We start from the raw sequence: 24,655 nt of genomic DNA, 5'->3' as shown, positions 1-24,655 counted from the left end.
TAACGAACCACCCTGTTCTAATACTGCCACTCGCCCTTACTTTGAGAGGCCTCTGTCTACAATTGCCTTTAGGGGCTTCTCCAACCCCTTGCATTCATTTATATATTTTAATAATAAAACAAGTCAGAATATTTACATGTTTGCTTCATTTATATAAAATATTATACACTCCGTTGGGTCCTTTACAGTCTATAAAGCATCCACATTAGACTTCAAGATTAGTCTCTTCAGAATGCTTTGTTCCAGATTAACTGTAAACTCTTGGAGCCTAATCTAGTGAATAAAAACCTGGGCTTGGCTCTGAGAGCTAATAGGTTGTTTCCTGATAGCCCACATGCAAAATACTAGAATTCACTACTGGTAAGGTTGGTCAAAAATATATGCTAATTTTAAGAAAGGAAAATAAAATTCTTGAAATATAAAAGCCATTCCCAGAAAAGAAGATCAAATGAGAGGAGACAGTATAATTGAACAGAATTTAATAAACTATTCCTTTATTACATTAGCTACTTTTCCACTAACCTGAAAGACACAATGAAAAACTTAATATATGATCAAAATTACTTAAGCTCAAAAATCATTTCATGCAAGTTTAGTGAAGATATTAAGCCACATTTTAGTTCCTGTGCTAACCAAAAATTCAGCAAGTGGAATATAATTATAGTTTTATTTTATTCTTGCTCTAGTCTGTAATGGATGGTTCCAAAAGAAAAGTTCTAAGGTTCTGAGTAATGGCAAAAGTATTAGAATAAACGTATAATTTCCTAAGGGAATTATTTATGGAGGGACAATGCTCAACCAGATACCTATGTCCCTGTTATGTTGAAATACTTTGAATCTAAAACTCATACCTCTACTACAGTTCAAGTAATGTATTTAGAGAATTAGATGGGTGTAAGAGAAATCAAAGCAGGTAGCTTGGTTGTTTTAATTATCCTATAAAGAATGACTTATAATCACCAAGGCAAAAGTTAAAATAGTCTAAAAATTGAGCTTCAAACTGCAATTTATGAAAAAGATAACATTTGAAAACAAGTGTTAAGGAATGTTTACAACTAAAACAAAAGGAAACAAAGTAGCTTATTTCATACTTATTCCTTACATACTCTTTCCATGTGACATCCACTGAACTATCTAATAGTAACCTCAAGTCAATAAATATTCACAAAGAGTGTAGGACTTTTAAAAAGAATCTGAATGACCCCAACTATTTGAAGTCTCAAGCCATGAGATCCTGTGTATACTAAAACACATGTAAAATGTTTCAAATGTAGGGTTGTCCTTCCAACTGAATGCTTCAGAGAAGTTTTCAGCATAAATCTTTGGGTCTGGTGAGCATAAAATCTGAAGAGCAAAAGTGAGTAATACTCATTTTCTTCATCATCTTAGGGAGATTGTTTCCTCTTTTCCTTACACAGTCTTTCCACGCGACAGCCACAGACTCAAGATGTGAACACTGCTTGACTTGGCTTATAGGCAGGACAACTGTTTTGCTTCCTGGTGATGGTCTGTATTATATTGGCTTTTCTGGCCACAGTACCTCACTTGGTTAGTATTTCCCAAGAACTCCTCATAGTATCTATGGGGTCTCTGTATTGCATCAGAAAGCTCAGAGTAATTCTGAACCAGACAATGCACAGCTTTCCCTAAACATAGTGATTTATCTGTGTCTGCTGTCACATCAGAAAGTTGAAATATATACCATTATCAGCTTGAGTTTTCACAATTCATAAGAGCTTGGTGTCTACCTATTTTGCAGACCATCTCCAACTAAGGATGTAAAGTCATGAGCAAAGTCCATTCTGAAGTGGTAATTCACATGTTTTATTTCCTATCATACACACAGTTAACTATGCAAAGCCTTCTCAATCAGTGGTGACTATTCTTAATGTGTGCAATGAATTTTCCAAATGACAACAGAATCCAATGATCTCTTCCTGCTTTAAAATTACAACAGTTCTGAGAATATTAAACAAATTTCTCCTATATATTTTACACTCTCCATTTGCTACTATATATTTAAGATATCTGACCTGAAGACGAAGATTTCCACTGAGATCTGATGAATTAACTTACTTTTGAAAGATGATGCTCAGAAGAGAATCCCAGTCCATAAACAGTGTTTGCCCGGCTATCGGCCCACTGGCCAAACTTCTGAGATGTTTTCGTAAATGTCATGTTTGGGGTGATGGTGCTATTAATTATTGCCTGAAAAATAAAACAAGTATGAGTAACCTGCCCAAAATTAGCAAATAGACATTTAAACACAGGATTATTTCATTACATAAAAACTTAGGATTCTTAAGGAGCCAGAACATTAAATATACAGTATAGTTATAGAAATAGTTTATATTATTGCAAGTGACAGAGTGGAAATAAGGTAACTACTAGAACTATAAATATAATGGCAATCTATCAAAACTTTCAATACCTTACAGTCAAAATAAGTTTTCTTATGATGCAAAAAACTTTAAAGAGCTTTTAATGTAATTAATTTCTTCCCTTTGAACATTTAGGGTCAATATCTATTAATTTTGTTTTAATTTTATTTAACATCTATTAATTTTGGTGATAGTCACTAAAAGCAAGTAAGTTTTAATAGTTATTTCTTTAAAATAGTTAGCTCCCACTCTCCAAAAAATCTTTCAAAAGTGAATACATCAATAGGACAAATTTTCTATTTGTACACGAATTTTCTAAAATGCATAATCAACACTTTTCCAAAACCTGACTTACCTGAAATATATCATGATAAAGAAAAGACTTTCAATCACCTAGTATTTTTCCTTTACTCAAGGGAAAAACAAACCCCTAAATACATACTTTATTTCTTTTCTGATAAAGTGGTATAAATTCATGATCTTGAGAATCACTATCATTTCTGTTTAACACATAGTTTCTTAGAAAACTAGTATTTTAGTATGTTACTAAATATTAACTTTGGTGATCACTAAAATTATAACATATTAACTTAAATTTATTTCCTCTGTCAGTACTGTAAAAGTATAGAACCCATTTTATTTAAGTTTAATGCCCTCCAAAAATTGAGATTACAAAGCAATTCAATAATAATAAAAATGCACATGTGATCACATTCATAAGTGGTTTTCCGGAAAATTATTAAATATGGAATGAAAATCAAGCATTTTTAGAACAAAGCTAAATGTTTACCATGTGAACAACTGTATAATGCAAATATTTATGAGCTAAGCAGGTACTGGTGAAGTTACAATAATGAATGTATGACACCTGCCTGCTAAAGAAGACAGTAGAAGAGAGAGTGGTCCCTTGCTTTCTCTTACAGACAGTAAATGTGTTACCTGTTGTTATATGGAGCCCTTGTCCTTGATTAAGATTTTTTGTTTACCTCTTACAAAATTTATATACTCATATACCTCCTTACTCTTCAATTCAAAAGCTGCTTTTCCTAGCATGTAATTTTAGATCCTGCAAAATGTGGCTAATAACTGCACTCATTTGCGAGATTGTCATCAAATGGAAAGACTGAATGGAAAAGAATATACAGTAGTCCCCCTATATCCAGTTTCAGTTACCTGTGAACAACAGAAGTCTGAAATATTATATGGAAAATTCCCAGAAATAAACAATTCATAAGTTTAAGTTGCATGCTGCTCTGAGTAGTATGATGAAATCTCTCACTGTCCTGTCTTGCCTTTGAATCATGCCTCCTGAGTCATGCCTTTGTCCAGCATTAGCCACACTACATACGCTACCTGCCCATAGTCACTTAGTACCTGTCTAGGTTATCAGGCTGACTGTTGAATGTCACACTGTGTTCAAGTGACCTTTATTTCACTTAATAATGGCCCCAAAGCACAAGAGTAGTGACACTGGCAATTTGAATATACCGAAGAAAAAGTATGTTTGTACAGGAAAAAATTCAGTTCTATCTGCACTTTCAGGCATCCACTCACAGTCTTGGAAGTATTTTCTGTGGATAAGGGGGAACTACTGTATTAATTTGCTAAGGAATCATTTGGTTATTCAACTATTTTATTGAGTACCTATTGATGTCAAGCACAATTCTATAAACTTGAGATACAACAAGAGGCAATATGATTGTGGATCACATTTTAGAGCAAAAAGCATCAGTCAATGACCACGTAAATAAATAGCTGACCCATTTTCCGTGAATGGTGAGTGCTTATGAAGACCATAAGACCAGGATATGATAGAGACTGAAAGGATAGACAGCCAGGACTGTCAGGCACTACTTTAGATCCCCTGGTCCTGGAGTATTCCCTGCGGAAGGCACATTTGTGTTTTCAAGAAGAGAAGGGCATTTAACATGTTACCCTAATTAACTCAGAAAGTGAGATGGCGATAGGGGTTACAGGCAGCTGAGGAAATCCACCCATGTGCTGTTGGTACTGACCTTCAGTTTTAACTATTTCAAATGAACTTCTTTCTACTTTTCAGTTTAAGAGTTCCATTTTAATCCTCATTCTGAACATTTCCTTAAAAATATATTGTATTAGACTTCCTTGAATAGAATGCTACAATGAATCCATTTAAAAGAAAAAAAATTAGCTCTATAAAATAAACATGTCTCTCAATCCCAAAGTTCTTGTCCTTTCAAGGAGAAGAATTAGAAATGCTGCGTTCTTACAGATCATGTAGTCCCTGATCCTGGCCCCTGGCCACGCTGATGCCTCTGCAAACTGTACATGCACAGTACAAGCACATTTTCTAGTCAGGGCACCTAAGGCCTTCTCAACTGATCATGCTGTGCAGAAACAGAAGTGAGGGTGGTAAGAAAAACACTCATTTAGCTGCATCAAATAAACCAGTAGTGCTTATAAAAAACAAACAAAAACCCCCCGACAACTCCTGCAGGGAACTGCAGTGGTTAACAACATCAGCTTAGAAAGGTAACTAGAAAGTAGAAAATGTGATAGAAAAATGTAATTGCTACAGAGGGTAGATTTTATTAAAAGAAACGAAACAAAAACTTCTTCATAAGAGTTATTTAAGAGCCTAAAAATTACAAGCTGCAAAGTATACTCAAAAATAAAAATGCCAGAAGCAATAGTTCACATTGCTTCAGAAGGAAGACACACGAGGATTACTTAATCACATAGTACATGAGACTACCTCATTTTTACTTCATTTTTTATACCATTTAACTCTCCTGTCTAATAAAATGACATTTTATCTGTGGTTTGGGCCAAGAGAGAAACACACATTATAGAGAACTAAAGATTCGAATCAGGGAAAAGAAATAAATTAACATTCTAGAGTCTAAATTAATAATAATTAATATCTGTTAATTTCACTAAATACTTATAAAATATGACAAAATTGTTCTTCATTTAAAAAAAAAAACCACTTTCAGACTTGTATGCATGCATCTAAGCACAACCAACAGACGCAAGACACTGGGGGCACAGGGGAGAGGGGGACGAGGGCAAATGCTGGGGGATACGGGAGGCCGGGGGGGAGGTCAGTGGGGGGAAAAAAAGGAGACATATGTACTACTATTTGTAATACCTTAAACAATAAAATTAAGTTTAAAAAAACCTTCACAGAAATTAACTATTTCAATTTCCCAAGTCCTTTAAATCCTCCAAATGAAAATGAAAATAGGATCAATTATTCAAATAAATACAAGTTAGTCACTTGTGAACCGAAGTACAAATAGCCCCTGGGTACTATAATCTAGTTAATGAGACAAGAAATGAGCACACAGAAAAGACTGAAGTTTGAGCATTAAATTAGATTTTTCTTTTATTCCCCCAAACCACTAAGTACTACATAATTAATAGCCTAATAATATTAATAATGATAACAGTAAGAGTTGTGTTTGTATAGGGATCACTATACACCCGTGGAGGGCTTTTGCCTAAATGTATTTCATCTTCACAACAATCCCACGGTATGATGACGTAGACAACTTACTAATTCTTTTTCACAGATGAGAAAACTGAGGCACTAAGACATTAAATATCTTGCTCTAGGTCAAATGGCTTATAAGTAGTAGAGCAAAAATTCAAACCAGACAGTCTGGCTATATAGTCTGTGTCCTTAACCCCTAAACTAAATTGCTAAAATTTCTGAGAATAGAAAGGCCTCATGGCTTCATTAACGCTTGAAGAAAAAGAACGGAGCCCTCATTCTACACACTGTACATCCAGAATAGGATGCTTGGCATTTCTTTATCTTCATGTGTTGTTCAAAATTCACTGATGAAAAAGTGGTATCCAGCAGGCACTGATCTAAGTGTTTTTGCAGATATTAACTCACTTAATCCTTACAATTTCAAGCACTGAGGTGAGAACGATGAAGCTCAGAGAGGTAATCTGCCCAAAGTCAAAATCTTAGTAGATGGTATAGTTGAGACGTGAAATCAGATAGTCTATGCTCTTAAATATTAGACTATCTGCCTCTCCTAAAAATAAAAATGTAGGAACTGTCCATATGCTTCTTTCTGAATGAGGGATGCTCAGAATAAACTTTAATATTGATATTGACAGACTTCATATGATTTAGGGATTTTGAACAGCATACTAATCTATAAGAGTAGAAATTGCATCCACCCTATTCAACACTATATTTGTAGCCCCTAGCAAAATGCCTGACATATAACAGATAATCAATGAATATTTCCCAAATAAAACTGACCTTAGATTTGTAGAATATTTTGACATGTAATTTAGTATATAAGGTGATTAATCCAAATAATTTAGTGGACAAAAAATGTCGCTACCTTAAAAATGACCAATGTTAGCCCAGCCAACGTGTCTCAGTGGTTGAGCATCAACCTATGAATCAGGAGGTCAAGGTTTGATTCCTGGTCAGGGCACATGCACAGGTTTCAGATTCAATCCCCAGTGTGGGGCATGCAGGAGGCAGCCGATCAATGATTCTCTCTCATCATTGATGTTTCTATCTCTCTCTCCCTCTCCCTTCCTCTCTGAAATCAATAAAAAAAAAAAAAGTATTTTTTAAAAATGATCAATTTTGTTTTTTAAAGTTTTAAAATCTCTCAATATTTTAATAAAGATAAAATTCCTCTAAAACTGAGATGCTATGCTGTATAAAGCAAAATAGCAAGATTATTTAAAATAAATGTAACTCACCTTTGAGCCATCTAAACTGATTATCCTATAGACATTTCTTGTGCTGTCATAGAAATAAGACACAGTAACTGCGTGCTTGCTGGTGGGTACCCAGTTCTTCTTTGTGTTTGGGTCAATCTGGAAGACATGAGCACGAGTGCTGAAGATGGGTTGTTCCCTGTGGGGGAGAAAATAAAATGACACTCTGAAACTAGCCGTTTTTATTCCACTGGACAATAAAACATGAAAGCTATGAGGATGACCCCACTTAATCAAAAACTCCCCAAATCCTGAAAACAAGAGAAACTTTCAAATTTGAATATTCTAAGTATTCAATCAGAAGCTTCTTTAAAACAATGACAGTCAATCCTCATTATTGAAGATTCTGTATTTGCGAATTTGCCTACTCAACAAAATGTATTTGTAACCCCGAAAGCAATGCCTGAGGTCCCTTCTTCGTCTTCTGCAGTGGAAAAATGTGTGTCCTTGGAAAAGCATGTTTCCATCTGACGCTGATCAAGGCAACGCTCAGCCCTGCTGTTTCAGCTCTCATACCGTAATCAAGTGTCCTTTTTGTGTGATCTATTTAGCACCGGGTATTTTGCATTTCTGTGCTTCCTGTTGGTGCATTCCCTGTTTAAAATGGCCCCCCAAGCATAGTGCTGAAGTGCTATCTGTTCCTGGGGCAAGAGGCTGTGATGTGCCCTATGGAGTAAACATATGTTAGATAAGCTTTGCTCAGGCATGAGTTACAGTGCTAATGGCCTTGAGTTCAATGGTAATGAAACAAAACTATATATTAAATAAAGTATCTTTAAACAGAAACACATAAAACAAACTTAGGTATTGATGGGTTGACGAAAATGTTACGACAGAGGCTCACGGGGACCCTATATTCCCCCTAGGAGCAATGGGTCAAAATTCACAACTTCAGTGTTTGTGGAGCCTTTGTAAGAACATAACTATTGTGAATAATGAGAACTGACTATGCCTTGTTAAAATATACATCTTCTAGTTGACCCTCACTAGGTTAAAGGTTGTTACCCATTTAAAACTACATTATTCTGGTAATAGGTAAATAACTTACTGAGAAAGTTTACATCAGTATAATCTCTATATTGAAAAGTATATGAAAAACTATGCGGCTCACCACAACAGTATCTTTTAATTAGATCAAGTAGTGCCTTAAAGTAAATGTACAAGAGATTTTAAAAATTATAACTTCAAGAACCAAAACTATTAAAATATTTAAAAATATATTCAAAATATGACGATTACAGATTTTTTTACAGTCTGAGATTGTCTGTATATAATAGAAGCATTATAATGCAAAAATTTTCAAGTTTGGAGTAAAATTTCTTTTGAAAACAGCAGCTATGAGACATTTCTTTGTCCCCCCTCCCCCACCCCCCCAAAATAACACAACACCTTTCTTTCCTAAAGCAGATTAAGGTCCTAAAGAAAAGTTTAACTGGTATTTTTTAATAGTTAAAGTTAAAGTTAAAAGTTTTAATTGTAAAGAAAGGAAAGGAGAGTGTGGAAAAAAGAAATTAGAAGACAAGCAGGACAAATCTGGGTCCTTGACAAAATGGCTCTTCAGATAAATAAAGGGCAGTGTGTCACGTGTCCCCTACGATCTCCTTCTGTCCTTGGAGAGCAGGTGTGAAAGGAGGGACTTCCCTGTAGGTCACCTGACTCTTCCCAGTTTTGTTTCTGGAAACCTCTATAACAACTTTTCTTATTTAGAATATCTCTTTTGAAAGGAAGTGATATATTTTATGCCACTCCCTAAAAAGTGACAGAAAGTGATCATTTCTGGCTTAACTGCCATCATATATGGATTTCTTCAACAAATAAACTTTAACAATCTTGCACTGTGACAGAATAAAGAATTCTTCTGAATTGGGAGGTCTTATTCATTCCCTTTCCCCATCCTTAACTTTCAGTAAGGCTGTGCTACACTTGAGTTATCTTCCCAAAGCACTGAAGCCTCTAGTTTTCATTTTTTGCCTTTTAATTAAAGTCACCAGTATAAATGTACTTGGTCGGACTGAGTGTGACTAATTCCAATTCACAAAATCTACTCACACAAAACTGTCTGTATTAAGGCATGTAAGGAAGAGAATGGAACACTCTAGTTTTTACCGACTTGATTTTAAAAAAAAAATTTTTTTTATTTAACTAGGGTAAATTTCTAAATAGTGCATGCTGATAATTATAGAAATGTGTTCTAAAAAGTGTATTTTCTAAAAAACTAAAGTAGTTGTTAACACAATGATATTGCTTTTGCACTCAACAAATTCTTATTCAATGCAAATGCAATGTTTTGAGTCCAGTAAAAAAAATTCCCACATCACATTAATTCACTCAATTTAATTAATCTGCACAATTAATCCACACAGTTTAATTCTCTTCTAAATAAAAATCTGTAGAGTAAACTACTATTTTACAAGCAAATGACATTTGATATCAATGAAATATATTGCTTTCTTCAATTCTCTCTGAATGGCTGATTTCTTAAAGAAAGTTATAGTACAAGATTTCTGTAGCCAAAAGCCTACCAATTGAAATGATAAAAACTAAAATAATAATAATAATAATTTGACAGGGAACAGAATTCCTATAAGTAATGAGGATGTTACTATATCACTTAGGGCATACTAATAAATGATGCAAACTTTCATTGACTATCTACTACATGCAAAAAACTGAGAGATGGTCCCCACCCTTAAAAAATTCAATTTGGTGAGGGAAGATAGATATGTTTAGAAATGAAATGTTCTTTCCCATGATATTCTCTTAAAGTGACTCCGGGCTACCTTGGAGAAATTGATGCCTAAGTAGTGTTTGAAACAAAGCACGGCACAGTGGTGAGAAGGCTCAGCACATTGGCCTGATAGCAAGAACTGTAGTAATTATGAGTGACTTTGAAAAATAAGGCTAAATATAAAGAGAAGCCAGCTCACAAGGGTCCTGGCTGGAGGCTACTGAAAGATGTAAATACAGAACAGCTTTGCCTTTTAGAAAGATAAATTTGGCATCACTGAAGAGGGTGGATTGGGAAGAAAGAACATCAGAGAAAAGCAGGCTAGTCAAAACCATACAAAAAATAGGAGGTAGGAGTGGGATGAAGCTATGAGGAAGGATTCAAGGTAAATTTAGAAAGTAGAGTCAATAAGGTTAAGTAACAGATTAGACATGGGCAATGGTTCTCAAGGAGGGGTGATTTGTTCCTCAAGGGACATTTCAAAACATCTGGAGACATTTTTGGCTGGCCCAACTGAGGGAGATTATTATTAGCGCCTAAGGAGGAGAAGACGGGGTTGGTTGCTAAACATCTACAATGCACAAGACAGCCGCACACAACAAAAAAGTATCCAGCCAACAATGCCAATAGTGTCACGGCTGAGAAATCCTAACGTAGGAGATGAAGGAAGGATCTGAGTCTCTCTCTCCTGGGTTTCTGGCTTAGGTGACTGAAAAGAAGACAATGCCACTGGCCAGGATGGGAAACAGAAAGTAAAGCCTGGGACTGGCAGGACAGCAGGGAGAGGATGAGCTCAGTTTTGACTAAGTTCAGGGCCCTTGCATGTAAAACTGTCAGCGCAGGAACTTAAAAATATTAGGCTGGGGCTCGGCAGAGAAAACCAAGCTGGAGTGAAAAGTGTGGGGAATCATCAAGAGATCTTATCATGGCCTTGGCCAGCTGGCTCAGTTGGTTAGAGCGCACGGTATAAAAGTGTTCTATTCCTCACACAGAGGAATAAAGGGAGAGTAGGAGAGAAGCACAAATCCAAACATGCCTAACTGCAGGCCTGGAAGTGCTGAAGATACAGTCACCTCCTGGTGAAAACACTCCCCCCTCCCTGAGCCCTAAGTAAGAGAAAAAACATTCTATCTTCAGCTTGGTTTTTAGACTTTGAAGTGGCAAGAGAAGGTGGACAATACCTGTTGAGGCCAAAAGGACACGAGCAAGGAGTGGACAGACATTAATGACCATGTAACTTCAGACGGAATGCCTGAAGAATTTACTTTCAGTGCCAATGTGAGGGCACAGCAAGTCTTCAGACAAGCTGAAGCTCAAGCACTAAAGTTTCTTCAAAAGAATTGTGCTGTGCAAATTAATAATATAAATTGTAGTTCCACTGATTATCGGGGAACCAGTTTAACTGCCCCCTGCCCAGCCCTCCAATGCAAAGATTGTGACTGCATGTTCCTATGTATTCCTACTACCATGTTATATGGTTAACAGCTGTTTGCTGATACATTTAGCTTTTTTTAAACACATGCTCACTTTAAGAAAGCAAAGATTATTCTAATGGCTACCCAACACATAGTTGTACTGCAAGAACTCCATCTAGTGATGAACCAAACACATAACAGGCATATGTTTTTTAAAACTTCCGTATATGGAAATACAAAATTGTGATGTTGCTATAACAGAGGTATATGGACATAAAATGTGACACTACCAACTGCAAAATGTCTTTTCTGGAAGTATTTTTTAAAATTGTATGATCCGAATTCCTTCATCTTTCATTTGGTTAAATGCACATTCAAATGAAAGATTTAGAAAAAAATTGTCTGCATCACAACTGAGCATAAAAAATATTTTCAGTGACAAAAGTGAAGGGATTAAGAAGTAAAAATTGTCTGTTATAAAATAGTCACAGGGATGTAAAGTACAGCATAAGGAATATAATCAATAATATTGTAATAACTGTATGGTGTTAGGTGGGTACAAGCCTTATACAGGGGACCACTTCATAAATATCTGAGAACTATGCTGCACGCCTGAACTAATGTAATATTGAATGTCAACTGTAATTTAAAAATTTGAATAAAGAAATACTTTCATGACATCAAGTTGTTAATTGGCATATCTGAAGAAAATATCAAATAAATTAAAATTTTCCATTTGGAATTTAAGATTATCTATAATAAAAGCATAATATGCTAATTAGACCAGACACCCAAATGACCTTCCAGACAACATTCCAGGTGAGGCCGGGGCTGCGAGGGCCGAGGCAAGCTGCTGCAGCTGTGAGGGCTGAGCCCCTTGCATGAATTTCGTGCACCGGGCCTCTAGTTAAATTATAAAACTATACTTAAACATAAGAATACTGTTTATATTCCTTATATGCTATCCCTTATTTTAAAAATAATTTTTACTCATCTCAGTCCTTTCATTAGGTCAAAGAAATTCCAATACTTATTTACCTTGGGCACTTTAATAAGTAGCTGCATTTAAAAGATCAGGGATATGCAGAAATTCATTGTAAAGAGCAAGCAAATTCACTCAATATATACATTTAAGCAACATCTTCAATGCTGAAGAACCTAGCTTGCTATTTATTAAATAACTGCCAAGTGACATTACCCCTGTCCCTCCTCCCCATTTAAAATCCTATCCATTCCAGATAAAATAGTGGGTGTTTTAAAATATATCAACACCCATGTCTGGTAACTCAGTTACGTTTAAAATTAGTATTGTAGCCCTGGCCGGGTGGCTCAGTTGATTGAAGCATAGTCTCATTCAGCAAAGACTTCTGTTTCGATTCCCAGTCAAGGCACATACCTAGATTTTGGGTTTGATCCCCAGCCGGTGTGCATACGGGAAGCAACCAATTGATCGATATTTCTTTCTCTCTCTCTCTCTCTCTCTCTCTCTCTCTCTCTCTCTCTCTCACTTTCTCTCTCAAATCAATGGGGGGAATAAAATTAGTATTGTATTTTCAATTCTATTAGCCTTTAAATATTCTCTTCCCAAACGATTTCCACTAAATAAAGTTAAATTCCAAAAACTGACAATATACACTTGGGAAATCTAAGGAAAATAATCTTTTGTTAATGAGAATTCTTAATATATGTAACACTTTTCTAAAAATCTAAAATAAGTAATTTTCTAGTAGACATCTAATTTCTCAAAAATTTTAAATGAATTAAATGTTACAAGATTATTTAAGTTCTAATACCAATAATACTTCAAGGAACAATAATATTCTTAGGTATCCTTTTTTCCTTTATACCTACTACAAGCTAACCTAGTAGAAACTCAATCCATATAGTATCTGAACACGTATATAGTCTTAAACAAATAAACAAATGAGAAAGACCTGAAGGTACTTGGGCAAAATGTTAACATTTGCTACATTTCCATGGTGGTTGCATGGATATTATATTATTCCCTGTGTTATCCTGAATACTTTTAAATGCTCAAAACAACAAAACATCACACCATTTCTCTAAAATTCTTGTTGACAGTGTGAAATTTGAACAATCAGCCACATTTTATTCTATGTGTATGTAGATTATTTATTTTAACTGCTGTGCCAAAGTCCATACAATGATTAGAACTGCACTATCCAATATGGTATCTACTAGCCACATGACCACTGGACATTTGCAATATGGCTATGTAAGAAAGTGAATTAGCTTAAATTTTATTTGATACCCCAGTCAGTTATTGAAATAGTTTTAAGCATGTATGGGAAAACTTGGGTATATGAATCTACTGTTTCAAGTGTAAATTTTATGAAATTCAAATCCAGACCAAGTATTTCCAACAAAAATTTTAGCATCCAAACTGATATGTGCTCTAAGCACAATAAAAAATGGATTTCAAAGGCTTAATATAAAAAATATAAAATATCTCAATGACTTTTATATTAATCAAATGTTAAAAATATATTGGATAAACTATCAAAATATATTGATTTCACCTTTTAAAACTAAAAACAAAGTTAATATTGTATTATTCACATTGTATTTCGAGTGGAAAATACTAGACTATTTTAGGTAGCCCTTTCCTTACTGATAGACATACATGTTGTTCAATATTTGCAATATTACAAATAAATGCCCCTGTATGTTTACTTGGGGACACATGCAAGAGATAGGCTAGAAGCTGAATTCCTGGTCACAGGGTATGCACCACAGAATATTTCCAAATTACTCTTCACAGCACATGCACCAATTTATACTCTTAATAGTCTTGTATTATTTCCTTCCAACACTTGGTAATGTCCAAGTAACATCTTTAATTTGTGCCAGGTTGATGGGCATGAAATGTTATTTCATTGTTGCTTTAATTGCATATCTCTTGATTACTAGTGAGGCTGAGGAGCTCTTCATGCATTTCTGGGCCATTTGAGCCCAATAGATTTCTACACTTATTCCTGAGCTTGTTTAAAACCTTATTTTAGCTCCAAAGAGTGAAAACCCCAGAATCCAAAATCCAGCACTCAATCCATATGCATGGGAACATCTCATATACACATTTTAAATACAGGTACAAACTTAATTAAGGCAAATAACCACTAAAGTAAAGAAAAGCAGTTATTTTCCTAAATCCAGTAACATTTAATGTTTAAAAATCAATATAGTACAGATACAGCACATATATTCTGCTCTTTTTCAAAGATAAATTATGGTTCTTTGGTAGTTTTTATTTTTATTTAACAAATTGTTTCTGACATTCCTCAAAATTTTTCCATTGTGGAGGGGTGAGTGGAGGAGTGGTAAATACTTACCAAACTTTTAACTTACTCATTTAAAGTTTTCCTGGTTTAGCATCAAAAATAATTTAAACAAAACATACTTAATGTTAAACTAGAGGTCAAAAGTAACAAAACAGTTGTGTCAGGTAGCTTAAACTCCTGGGTGTTTTTCATACAGTAAACACCACCACTCCATTCCCACTCTATTTCTCTATGCAATTTTCATTCCAACATCCCTCAGATTTGGTTTTCTCTGGTCACAGGTAATGATTTTATCTGTTTAACCTTTCTGAGTGGTCCTCAAGTAGTTTAGCTATAAGTCTAGCAATGAACAGCATCTGCATTTACCTAGCTTTCATGTTATTTGTTCTATTGAAAAAGGACTACATTAAATATAACTGAATGTGATTTCTGTTTTCCCTTCTTGTTAACTTTTCAGGTAACATAAATTATAGACACAATTCTTTGTAGGATGCTGTGTCCCAACTCAGGGTTTTGCAAATATAATTTCTGTAGTGATATAGAGTTTTTGCTCAAATGCATTAGATCTACTTCATAATAGTGGTGTTGATAATTCAGTCATGGTACCGTAGAAGCCCAAATAAATGTGTTTTCTGACTGTGAAGGTATTTAATTTTTTTAACTGACCAAAAATTTGATACAGGAATACGATAAGCTAGGTTTGGGACCTTTCCCTATTTAGCTTTTCTGAAAATGAATTATAGTGGAGTTAAGGGCAATTTGACTTCTGAGGTACCGGAAAGAGGTAATCACTATCGATAAAAGAACACCTAATAAGATGAATTACAGCAGTGTTTTTCAAACAGTGGGTCACAACTCAGAGGATTATGGTCAATGTAATAGCTAACAATGGACATTTAGAAAGTGAACAAGAATGTAAAATAATCACAGTACATCACACTTGGTAAGGTTATATGTATTATCCCATGAAACTTTTTTTAAACTTAAAATATGTTTTATTATTAAGGTCTAGCACCTGGACAAAATTCAGATCTTGTGTGTTGAATAAGAAACTATATTTTATTCCCTTTTTTCCTGATCTAATCAGGTGCTTTTATAATTATTAAACTTTGGGTATACACATATAAAAAGTTACTCAAAGTTCATTGTTCATAAGCTCATGAATATTCAGGATCAAGGTAAGTGATGCTTTAACTGGTACTAGATGAAAAGTATACTCCAGCCTAGATGTTCCATGAAACTTTTGACTGCATATTCATATATGCTTGCCACAATGGAAGATGCATTTTTTACTGTGGGTCGTGGTCAAAACATTTAAAAATCTGGACATACAAAATGCTTTTATTCAATGCACATAAAAACCCTGTGAAGCAGGTACCCATTTCATCAAACAAAAATATAGGCCCTGAGTGACATATCCTAAGCCACGCAGCTAGCAAATGATATGAATAAGCATATTTCAAATGGAAATGGCATTCAACCTCACTAGAAATAAAAACACTGCAAATTAAAACTGAGCTATCATTTTTTCATCTGTCAAAATAGGAGACCTTTCTTTAATGAAAAAAAAATCCAATGTTAGTGAGAGTTTAAGGAAACCTGACACTTCCAAAAGCAGTTGGAAATATAAATTAGTAAAGTCTTTCTGGAAAACACTTTGATAATGAATATTAATCAAAAGCCTTTAAATTTTTGTGCATATTCTTTGACATAGTAATTCCATTCAAGGAGCTTACCTTACGGATATAATCATGGGTATATGCAGAGCTTTAGCAACCGAAGACTGTGAATTAAAATGTCCAATAATGTAAGATCAAATAAATTATGGCATATCATATAATGGAATCCTACATAGTCATTAAAAAACAGAGTTGCAGAATATTCAGTATCATAAGATGTCCAATATAATAAATGAAAATCATTTACAAAACAGTGAATGCAATATAATTTGTTTTTAATGTATTTATATGCGTACAAAAATATACTTGGAGGGTACATTTATATTCAGCCCTTGTCCTGCCTCCCCTTCTCTCAACACAGAAACCAGAGTGATCCTTCTAAAAACCCAAGTTAGCATTCAAATATTCAGGAATAAAAAGGTGGATGGTCAGGATACAGCAAATGTAGATGGCTACTGAAGTGGGTGAGATGATAGTGATACAGGAGAACTGTACTTTCTACTTTTTTATATGTCTGGAAATTTTCATATTATAGGGTTTAAAAGTAATAAAACCTAAATCAGGTGGGTCGTTCCTCAAAACCCTCCAATGGCTTCCCGTCTCATAGTAAAAGCCACAGTCCTTAAAATTAAGTCCAAAGTCTTCTACCAGTGTTCCTCCACCCTGGCTGCATCAGAAACAACCAGCCTCTTTCCCTACCATCAGTGGTCTGGTGGGCAGCCAAGCTCCCAAGGTGATTCTCACGTGTAGCCAGGAGAAAATCACTATAGGATATGCTCCTGTTCCCTTTCCAACCTCACCTGCCCCGTACTGTCTTTAGCTCCAGCCACACTACCACTCCGGGTGTTTTTCAAACATGCCAAGCTCCGCCCACCTCAGGGCTTTTTGCCTGAAGTAATCTTTCCCCTCTGTTCTGCCTAGTACCTTCCTTTGCCTCCTCCAGGTGTTTGTTCAAATGTTACCTTCTCAGTGACACCATTCCTGGCTGCTCTAAAATTTGCAGCCCCTCCCTCTCTTCTCTCAGGATTCTATTATTTCCCTTCTTTCACTCTTCCCCATGGCACTTATCATTAGCTGACACACCATGTGTTTTATTTCTTTTCCCTCTCCCTCACCTAAGGTACTATCTCCTCAAGGGCAAGGATCTTGTCTTTTTATAATCATTTCTGTGTTCCCAGCAATGCAATGTCACTCCAATAAATTTATTTTTTAAAAATTGAGACCTTCCTATTCTAAATGCATTCACTCTTTTCTACTACTGAGGTACTCTAGCAAAAGTAGCAAAAGTATTTGTTTAAGGAAGCTGTTAACTATTCTAAATTCTCTAATACTAAAGCTTCCTCTCATGTTATTTCAATTCCCAAGAAGAAAGCCTTCAATGAATTAAGACTTAAAGTTCTCCCATGAATCTTTTAACATATTGATAAAAGAAACTCCCCATATTATTCAGTATCTCGTATGACACTGTTAAGAAAAATAATTGTCCGCTTGCAAGTACTATATCCAAACAAGACAGCTCATCACACTTCTCCCTCACTTGCCTACCCATGTTGTTTTCCACTCCAAAATGATCTCACCTCAGATGCCTGCTATATCTACTCATCTGTTTCTTTACAACACTGTACTTTTAAATGTCCCGCTTTACCTTGTTCCTGATTTAACAAATTACTGGAAATTCTCTGTAGAAACTGAAAGATTACAGTTCCTAATATAATAAAAACTAAATAGCTTAAACACTACTTACTGAATTTAAAAATAGTAATAGTAACAGGAGAAAGTTGATCATTTTTAACCGTTGGCAGTTGGGATGATCTGGTTATCTCAAATGTTTCTCTTTTAAAAATTAACAAGCACACAAATTAACAACTTTCATAATTTATGTCAAAGGAGGGAAGCCCCAGATTGGATAATTCAAACGGAGAAATTCAAATGTGCCACTCTTAAGCCTGAGAACATAAGCCTACACTTACAAAACAGTATGTGGTCAATTCTTTGGTTATAATTAATATTTTTTGAGAGCTTACTAAATGGCCAGGCACTGTTATAAGCATAAGGCTGTATTATATTAATTAATCCTCTCAACCTTTGTGAGGGAGTTACCATTATCCCTCTTTTGGAGATGAGAACCCTTAGGCAGAGAGAAGGTATATAAATTGCTTAAGGTGACACATGGTAGAGCCAGCATCCGAACACTGTCAGAGCCCATACCTTTATCCTATTCTGAATCCTTGGATGAGAAAATAATTATTTTGTCATATAAACCTGGTTCACTTCTGTAACCAAACTCTCACCTGGCCCTTGTCTGGAATTTTGTGGACAGACGTGGGATAATACAGCCACACAACTATAATTACTATGCATATTAAGCACTGTTAAGAGTACTTAAGTATTTTCATAAAATGTATGTATGTACGCTGGTACCACTTATTCTTTTACCTGTATTTTGAAAACTATTTATTCTATAACACTTCATTGAAATGATATTGTGGTTTAGGAGAATCCAAAAACTTATTTTTAGTTATGTCAATTTTGGTTATTGAGCTTTCCTTCTGTAAGGGAAGATAACTTTGATCTGTATTTTGATAGAATGACTCCACCACTATACAGAATAAGATAATAACAACAATAATAAAGTGTTAGCCTGTGTGAAAGCACAGGTCTTGGAGACTAGGAGTTATCAATTCCAAAGTATCTCATATCTAATATTCATTAGGCTACACTTAATTAACTATCTTAATGTCCTTGTCTACTAGTCCTATCATCTATGCCACTTCTGGGTCTGTTTCTATTGATGAATTTTTCTGCTCATTATGGGTTGTATTTTACTTCTCTGAATGTTAGATAAGCATATTAAGGGGAGACTTTAAGATATATAAAAGGCCCAAATCAATGTTCTAGAAATGAAAAATAAACTAGATGAAATTAACAGCAAATCAGACAATGCAGAAGAATAGAAAACTAGTTAACTTGCGTACATATAAACTACTCAAAATAAAGCAGAGAAAGAAACTTAAATAATAAAGAGTATCAATATGTTTATTAAGGAACAACTTCAAGTAACCTATTACTAGTATACATGCAACTGAAGTCCTCAAAGACGGGAGGGATGAAAAATAGTTGAAGAAATTATGGTTGAAATAATTCCCATATAAATAAAACCCAAAGAAATAATTCCCAAGAAGCTCAACAAATCCAAAGCTATAGCAATGGACATCATAATTCAATTGCTTTAAATCAATAATGAAGAGAAAATCCAAACACCCCAGTCAAAAGGCAGAGACTGTCAGATTGGCCTATACAGCAACATCCAACTATATGATGCTTGTAAGAAAGTCATTTAAAATATAAAGACACACATGGGTTAAGAGTAAGAAGCTGGAAAAGATATACCTTGCAAACACAAGCATAAGGTCTATTCCCAACCCCAGATTGCAAGCTCCATGAGGTTAGGAGCTATGTGCATTTTGTTCACCTTGTGTCTCCAAAACCCAACAAGGAGGCAGGCAGAATTTGTGGAAACTTCTACCGCACATTACTAGTCCCAGACTACAATACGTAACACATCAACAGCTGTTCTTGTTGCTGTTAACTGTACCCTACTTCCAAAAGCCTATCCTTTTTTTCCTACCAGTCTCCAGGGGTTGAGAAACCTGATGACCAATCTTGTTAGATCTGTGCCAGAAGAACAAGAACCCTTTTCTAAGTGAGGGTCTGGTTAGCATTCCTTGAGTTAAGTACATCTATTTGGCTGCTCCCTGAGAGTACGGAATATTTCTCAGGCTACCATGCTTCTTTGTCAGATCAGCTAGAACACTCTTGCCATGAACTGGATACTAGAAAAATATGGAAACAGAAAATGGATTTGTGGTTTGGGACTTTAAAAGTAAAGCAAGAGCCCTGGTTTGGCTCAGTGGATAGAGCATCAGCCTGGGGACTGAAGGGTCCCAGGTACGATTCTAGTCGGGGGCACATGCCCGGGTTGCAGGCTTGATCCCCATTAGGGGGTGTGCAGGAGGCAGCCGATTGGTGGTTCTCTCTCATCATTGATATTGATCTCTCTCTCTCTCTCTCTCTCTTCTCTCTCCCTCCCTCCCTCCTCTCTGAAATCAATAAAAATATATATTTTTTTTAAAGTAAAGCAAGAATAAGTAAGAATTCAGCCATTCGAACTTCTTATTCCCCCCCCCCCCACCTTCTCTCATCCACAAAATTTAGCCATATGTTTCTCCTCTCTACCCCATCCTCACTAATCAGTGGGACATGAAATATGAGGAGTTAAAGGACTGACTCCTGGTATTTCTGTTCCTTTCTCCCTACAAAGTTTGGAATATGCTTTCCCTAGTGAAAATGTGATACATGTTGTTGATACTTGTAAGTTACCATTAACACATTTTAACACTTCCACGGCTTCTATGCAAGGTACTAGCCTTCAGGGACTTAAAGAGATAATTACAAATTGTGAACAGTGTTGCCAAGGAAAATAAAGTGCTAGAGAAAGAGAGTGCACAATGGGAATGGAGGAAGAGGAACCTAATTTAGATTGGATGGTTAGCTGAAGAGTGGGAACCAGAGAGATAATAGTGTTTCAGGCTCAGACAACCACCAGCATGTGTGCGGCAAAATGCATTTTCCAAAGGTGGCTGCAGCAATACCTGCTGTCCCTCTTCTAGAACCTTGCCATTGTCCTGTCCGGAGACAAAGTTGATGTCCAGTCCTCTTAAACTTGAAAGGACCTTCATGATTGCCTGGACCAAAATAATAAGGCAAAAGAGATGCTGTGTGATTTCTGAGACGAGGTTGTAACAGCCTTTCATCTTCAGCTGGGCTCACTTGCTCACTCACTCTTAGAACCCAACCACCATGCTGTGAGGAAAGCCAAGCAGCCTACGGAGAAGCACCAAGACCCCAGCCCTGGCTGACCTCTCTTGAGCCAACACTATCTTGCCAACCACATGAATGACGCATTTAAAAGTAGATCCTGCAGCCCCCAGTGAAGCCACCCTGGCCAATGCCATGTAGAGTAGAAATGAGCCGCCCCCATCAAGCCCTGCCCAAGTTGCAAACTCGTGCGATAAATGATTACTGTTGCTTTAAACCACTAAAGTTTGGGTGGTTTGTTATGTAGCAAGAGATAATCAGAACAATGGGCAAGGATCTTGAGGCTGGCAAGAACTTGGCAGTTCCAGAAACCGAAAGGTACAGGACGACTGGAATACAGAGATAAAAAACAGACATCACCAACACCAGCACCGACAGCCAGCATTTGGTATTTATTATGTTATACAGGAATTGTTCTAAGGGATTTGTATTATTTGATCATGGTAGATACCCTTAAGGCACTGATTTTAAATATGGGAAGACTGAGGCACAGAACAGTGAAACGACACTCAGGCAGTCTAGTGCAAGAGCCCATGCTACGAATAATGCTGTACTTCCTCGCAAAGAACAGAGTGGCACATAACGAGGTTTAGAAAGGTAGATCAAGCCCAGGTTATGCAGACTTTTATAGACCATGGGTGGAAGTTTAGGTATAGTTTATGAATAATGGGACACTACTGAAGCCTTTTAAGCAGGCTAGTTTGTGACTCAATATATACTTAGAAGATCATTCTGGCTGCTTGTAAATAAAAATTAGAAGAAAGGCAATAACATTTGACAGCTAGGTATTCCTCAAGAATTAAATTAGGAGTAACTAAAATATAACGGTTTCATTGAAGGAATATAATGGATGGATCAAGCTGATAACACTGAGCCCCATGATCAAGCCCCATGATCAAGTTTAACATACAAAAAGAGAAATGCAAGGACATTTTTATGTGCCTTCTAATGCTATTGACAGGAAATATACCACCCACCATTCTTGGGGGAGGGAGGGAGAGATTCAAACCAGAGTGCAATCAAGCCTAGATCTAACTACCAGTTTACCATCTATCAAGAGTAAGAAAGATAGGATAAACTAAAGTTGCAAAACTTTGTCCAAAATAGTAACAATATGACTTCTCAGTAGGAATCAGAGTAATGTCCAAGTGCTTACACCAATCAATTCACTTCTGTGACATTCCCAGGTATAAGCGAAGAAAAACATATTAAAGAACCCCACTAGCCCGGCTGGTGTGGCTCAGCGGTTGAGCACTGACCTATGAACCAGGAGGTCGCGGTTCGATTCCCAGTCAGGGCACATGCCCAGGTTGCAGGCTCAACCCCCAGTGTGGGGCATGCAGGAAGCAGCCGATTAATGATTCTCTTTCATCATTGATGTTTCGATCTCTCTCTCCCCCTCCCTTCTTCTCTGAAATCAATAAAAATATATTTTTTTAAAAAACTAAAAAAAACAAAAAACAAAAAAACCCTGCTATACTCTGGTTCCCCATGAGAGCATGTGTGTTTGTGTGGTATGAGCACAGGACATAAGCAGGGATGAGAAGATAAATATTAAATGTTGTCCCAGACCTCAGGAGAACTCTAAGACTTTCCACAGGACTAGGTTTTAGGATGTTTTCCACAGAAGAGATATCAATTGTTTCAAAAAGTTGATGATATTCTGGCAAACATAATACAAGGTTGGTTTCCCAGGATAACAATGTTCCCTACAGAAGGAAAAGTGCAATTGAGTGGGGAGTGGTATTTAAAATAACTGAATAGAACATTACCTCTTTCACGCTTTATTTTAGCAGAATGGAGACCGTGAAAACCCTTCTAACACACAGTTCTCTGCTTCTCAGGCATAGTAGTAACCTAGATTTAGATTGCTTCAACAATAAGAGCACTAAACGCGGGGCTTTCACCTCAGTTGGGCCCCTCAAGCTCCTGGTTGTGCATTGTCAGCAATCTCTCCCAACCAACCTTCATTCTCTATACTCTCAGCAGATGGCCTTGTCTTTTATCACTTTCTAGAATATATATGCTTCTTGGTTCACAGATGTGTCTCTCACACTTAGAACAGAGCTTGACACACAGTAGGTACTTAATAAATACTTGTTAAATAAATCAAGGAATGGATTGAGGAAATGAAGTCTCCCAGGCTTCTGCTCCTTAACCACAAACTTAAGACATGCCTCCTACTTAAGGTTAACTACTCCCCCTGTGCTCCAGATTGCATTCCCTCCCACCTCTTTCCTCAGTAATTATCCCTATTGCATTTTCTCCCATCTCTTTCCTAAGTAATTCTTCTTCTTCACTGTAATTTTAAATACCCCTAAGCTATGGAGTCTTTTCTCAGGACTGAAAAAGAATGTTCGATCCCATTTTGAAAACAAACCCAAAAGAACTCCCCAAACTCTAGAGTTTGTTGAAGCTACACTCTATTTCAAAGTCTTAAAGGAGAAGTCTACGCTTCAGGTCTCTGCTTCCTTCTACTTCATCAGCACCATCACCCCATGGCCATTGGGCTTCCATCCTGGCTGACCAAACTTCTCAAGGTAAGGTTAAAGGACCACTATTTACCCAAATGAATAGGTATTTTTTGCTACGTTTGATCCTGGCAACTCAATTTTTGAAACTCCCTTTCTTGACTGTTCTCTCACTGTTTTAGCCTGACAGCTCTCTCAGCTCCTTCCCTACCCCTTAAATGACTATTCCCCCAGAGAGATCTGCTCTGTTCTTTTCTATAAATACCCCAAATGAGCTCATCCACATTCATAGTTTCAGCCAATACTTATATATTCTAATGATTCCCAAAACTCTAGCCTCAGCCCAGTTCTCCTACCCTGAATAACAGACATTCTCACGTGAATAGCCATACTTCAACTTTTACTCAATTTGTTATGTCATTCCACTGCAAACTTGCTTCTCTTCTCCTGATTCCCTATCTCAACTAATGGCTAACCAAGCCAATCTACTTACCCCTCTACAGCTATATAGTTCACTGTCGACTCCTGTAGATAATATTTAGGGCTCTTTTAAATTCAGTCCCTTTTCTACTCTATCTTAATTCAAGCCATTATTCTTGACTAAATTGCTGCAATTAACCAATTACACAATTAAATTTGAGGGTCTCCAAGACCCCCACCAATTTTACACACACACACCCCCCTCCCACAAGTCCAAAATTTCCTCCATTTTGGAGCCTCAGTAGTTAATTAAAACACAAGCAATGGTCCTAAAGTGGGGTGCAGGAAGAAGATAGGTTTTTCCTCTTTCACATCTATTTTTATGTATGTTTTATTACATATACATATATGGTAGGACATGTAGCTTATAAATATACATATATGAAGGAGTTTGCTCAAAATCTTTCATTGATGTGGGTACCACATGAAAAATATGGGGAGCCCACTAACCTAGAGGGAAAGTACAATCCTTTACTAGACACACAATCATCCTCTCTGGTCTGGGACTGACTGACTTGTCAAATCTACTTGTATACTCTAAACAAGTTATGTCCAACTACCTTAACTTTCTAACTAGCGAACGTCAC

The 24,655-nt window shown here is 36.2% G+C and overlaps 1 protein-coding gene across 1 annotated transcript in view; it reads right to left on the bottom strand.

The window, feature by feature from the left end:
• The window catches only part of HOMER1 (homer scaffold protein 1), an 88,156-nt gene that overhangs the window by 48,089 nt on the left and 15,412 nt on the right, over positions 1 to 24,655 (bottom strand). Inside the window, exons 2-3 of the mRNA XM_059694241.1 lie at positions 7,101 to 7,257; positions 2,077 to 2,208 (exon numbers count right to left, since the gene is read on the bottom strand). Of these exons, the coding sequence (XP_059550224.1) occupies positions 2,077 to 2,208; positions 7,101 to 7,257 (289 nt within the window). The remainder of the gene's footprint in view (positions 1 to 2,076; positions 2,209 to 7,100; positions 7,258 to 24,655) is intronic.

The sequence above is a fragment of the Myotis daubentonii genome, chromosome 4, assembly GCF_963259705.1.
Source record: "Myotis daubentonii chromosome 4, mMyoDau2.1, whole genome shotgun sequence".
NCBI classification, from domain to species: domain Eukaryota; kingdom Metazoa; phylum Chordata; class Mammalia; order Chiroptera; family Vespertilionidae; genus Myotis; species Myotis daubentonii.
Note: the sequence above shows the minus strand (reverse complement) of the source record. Positions and strands in the feature narration are given on the sequence as shown.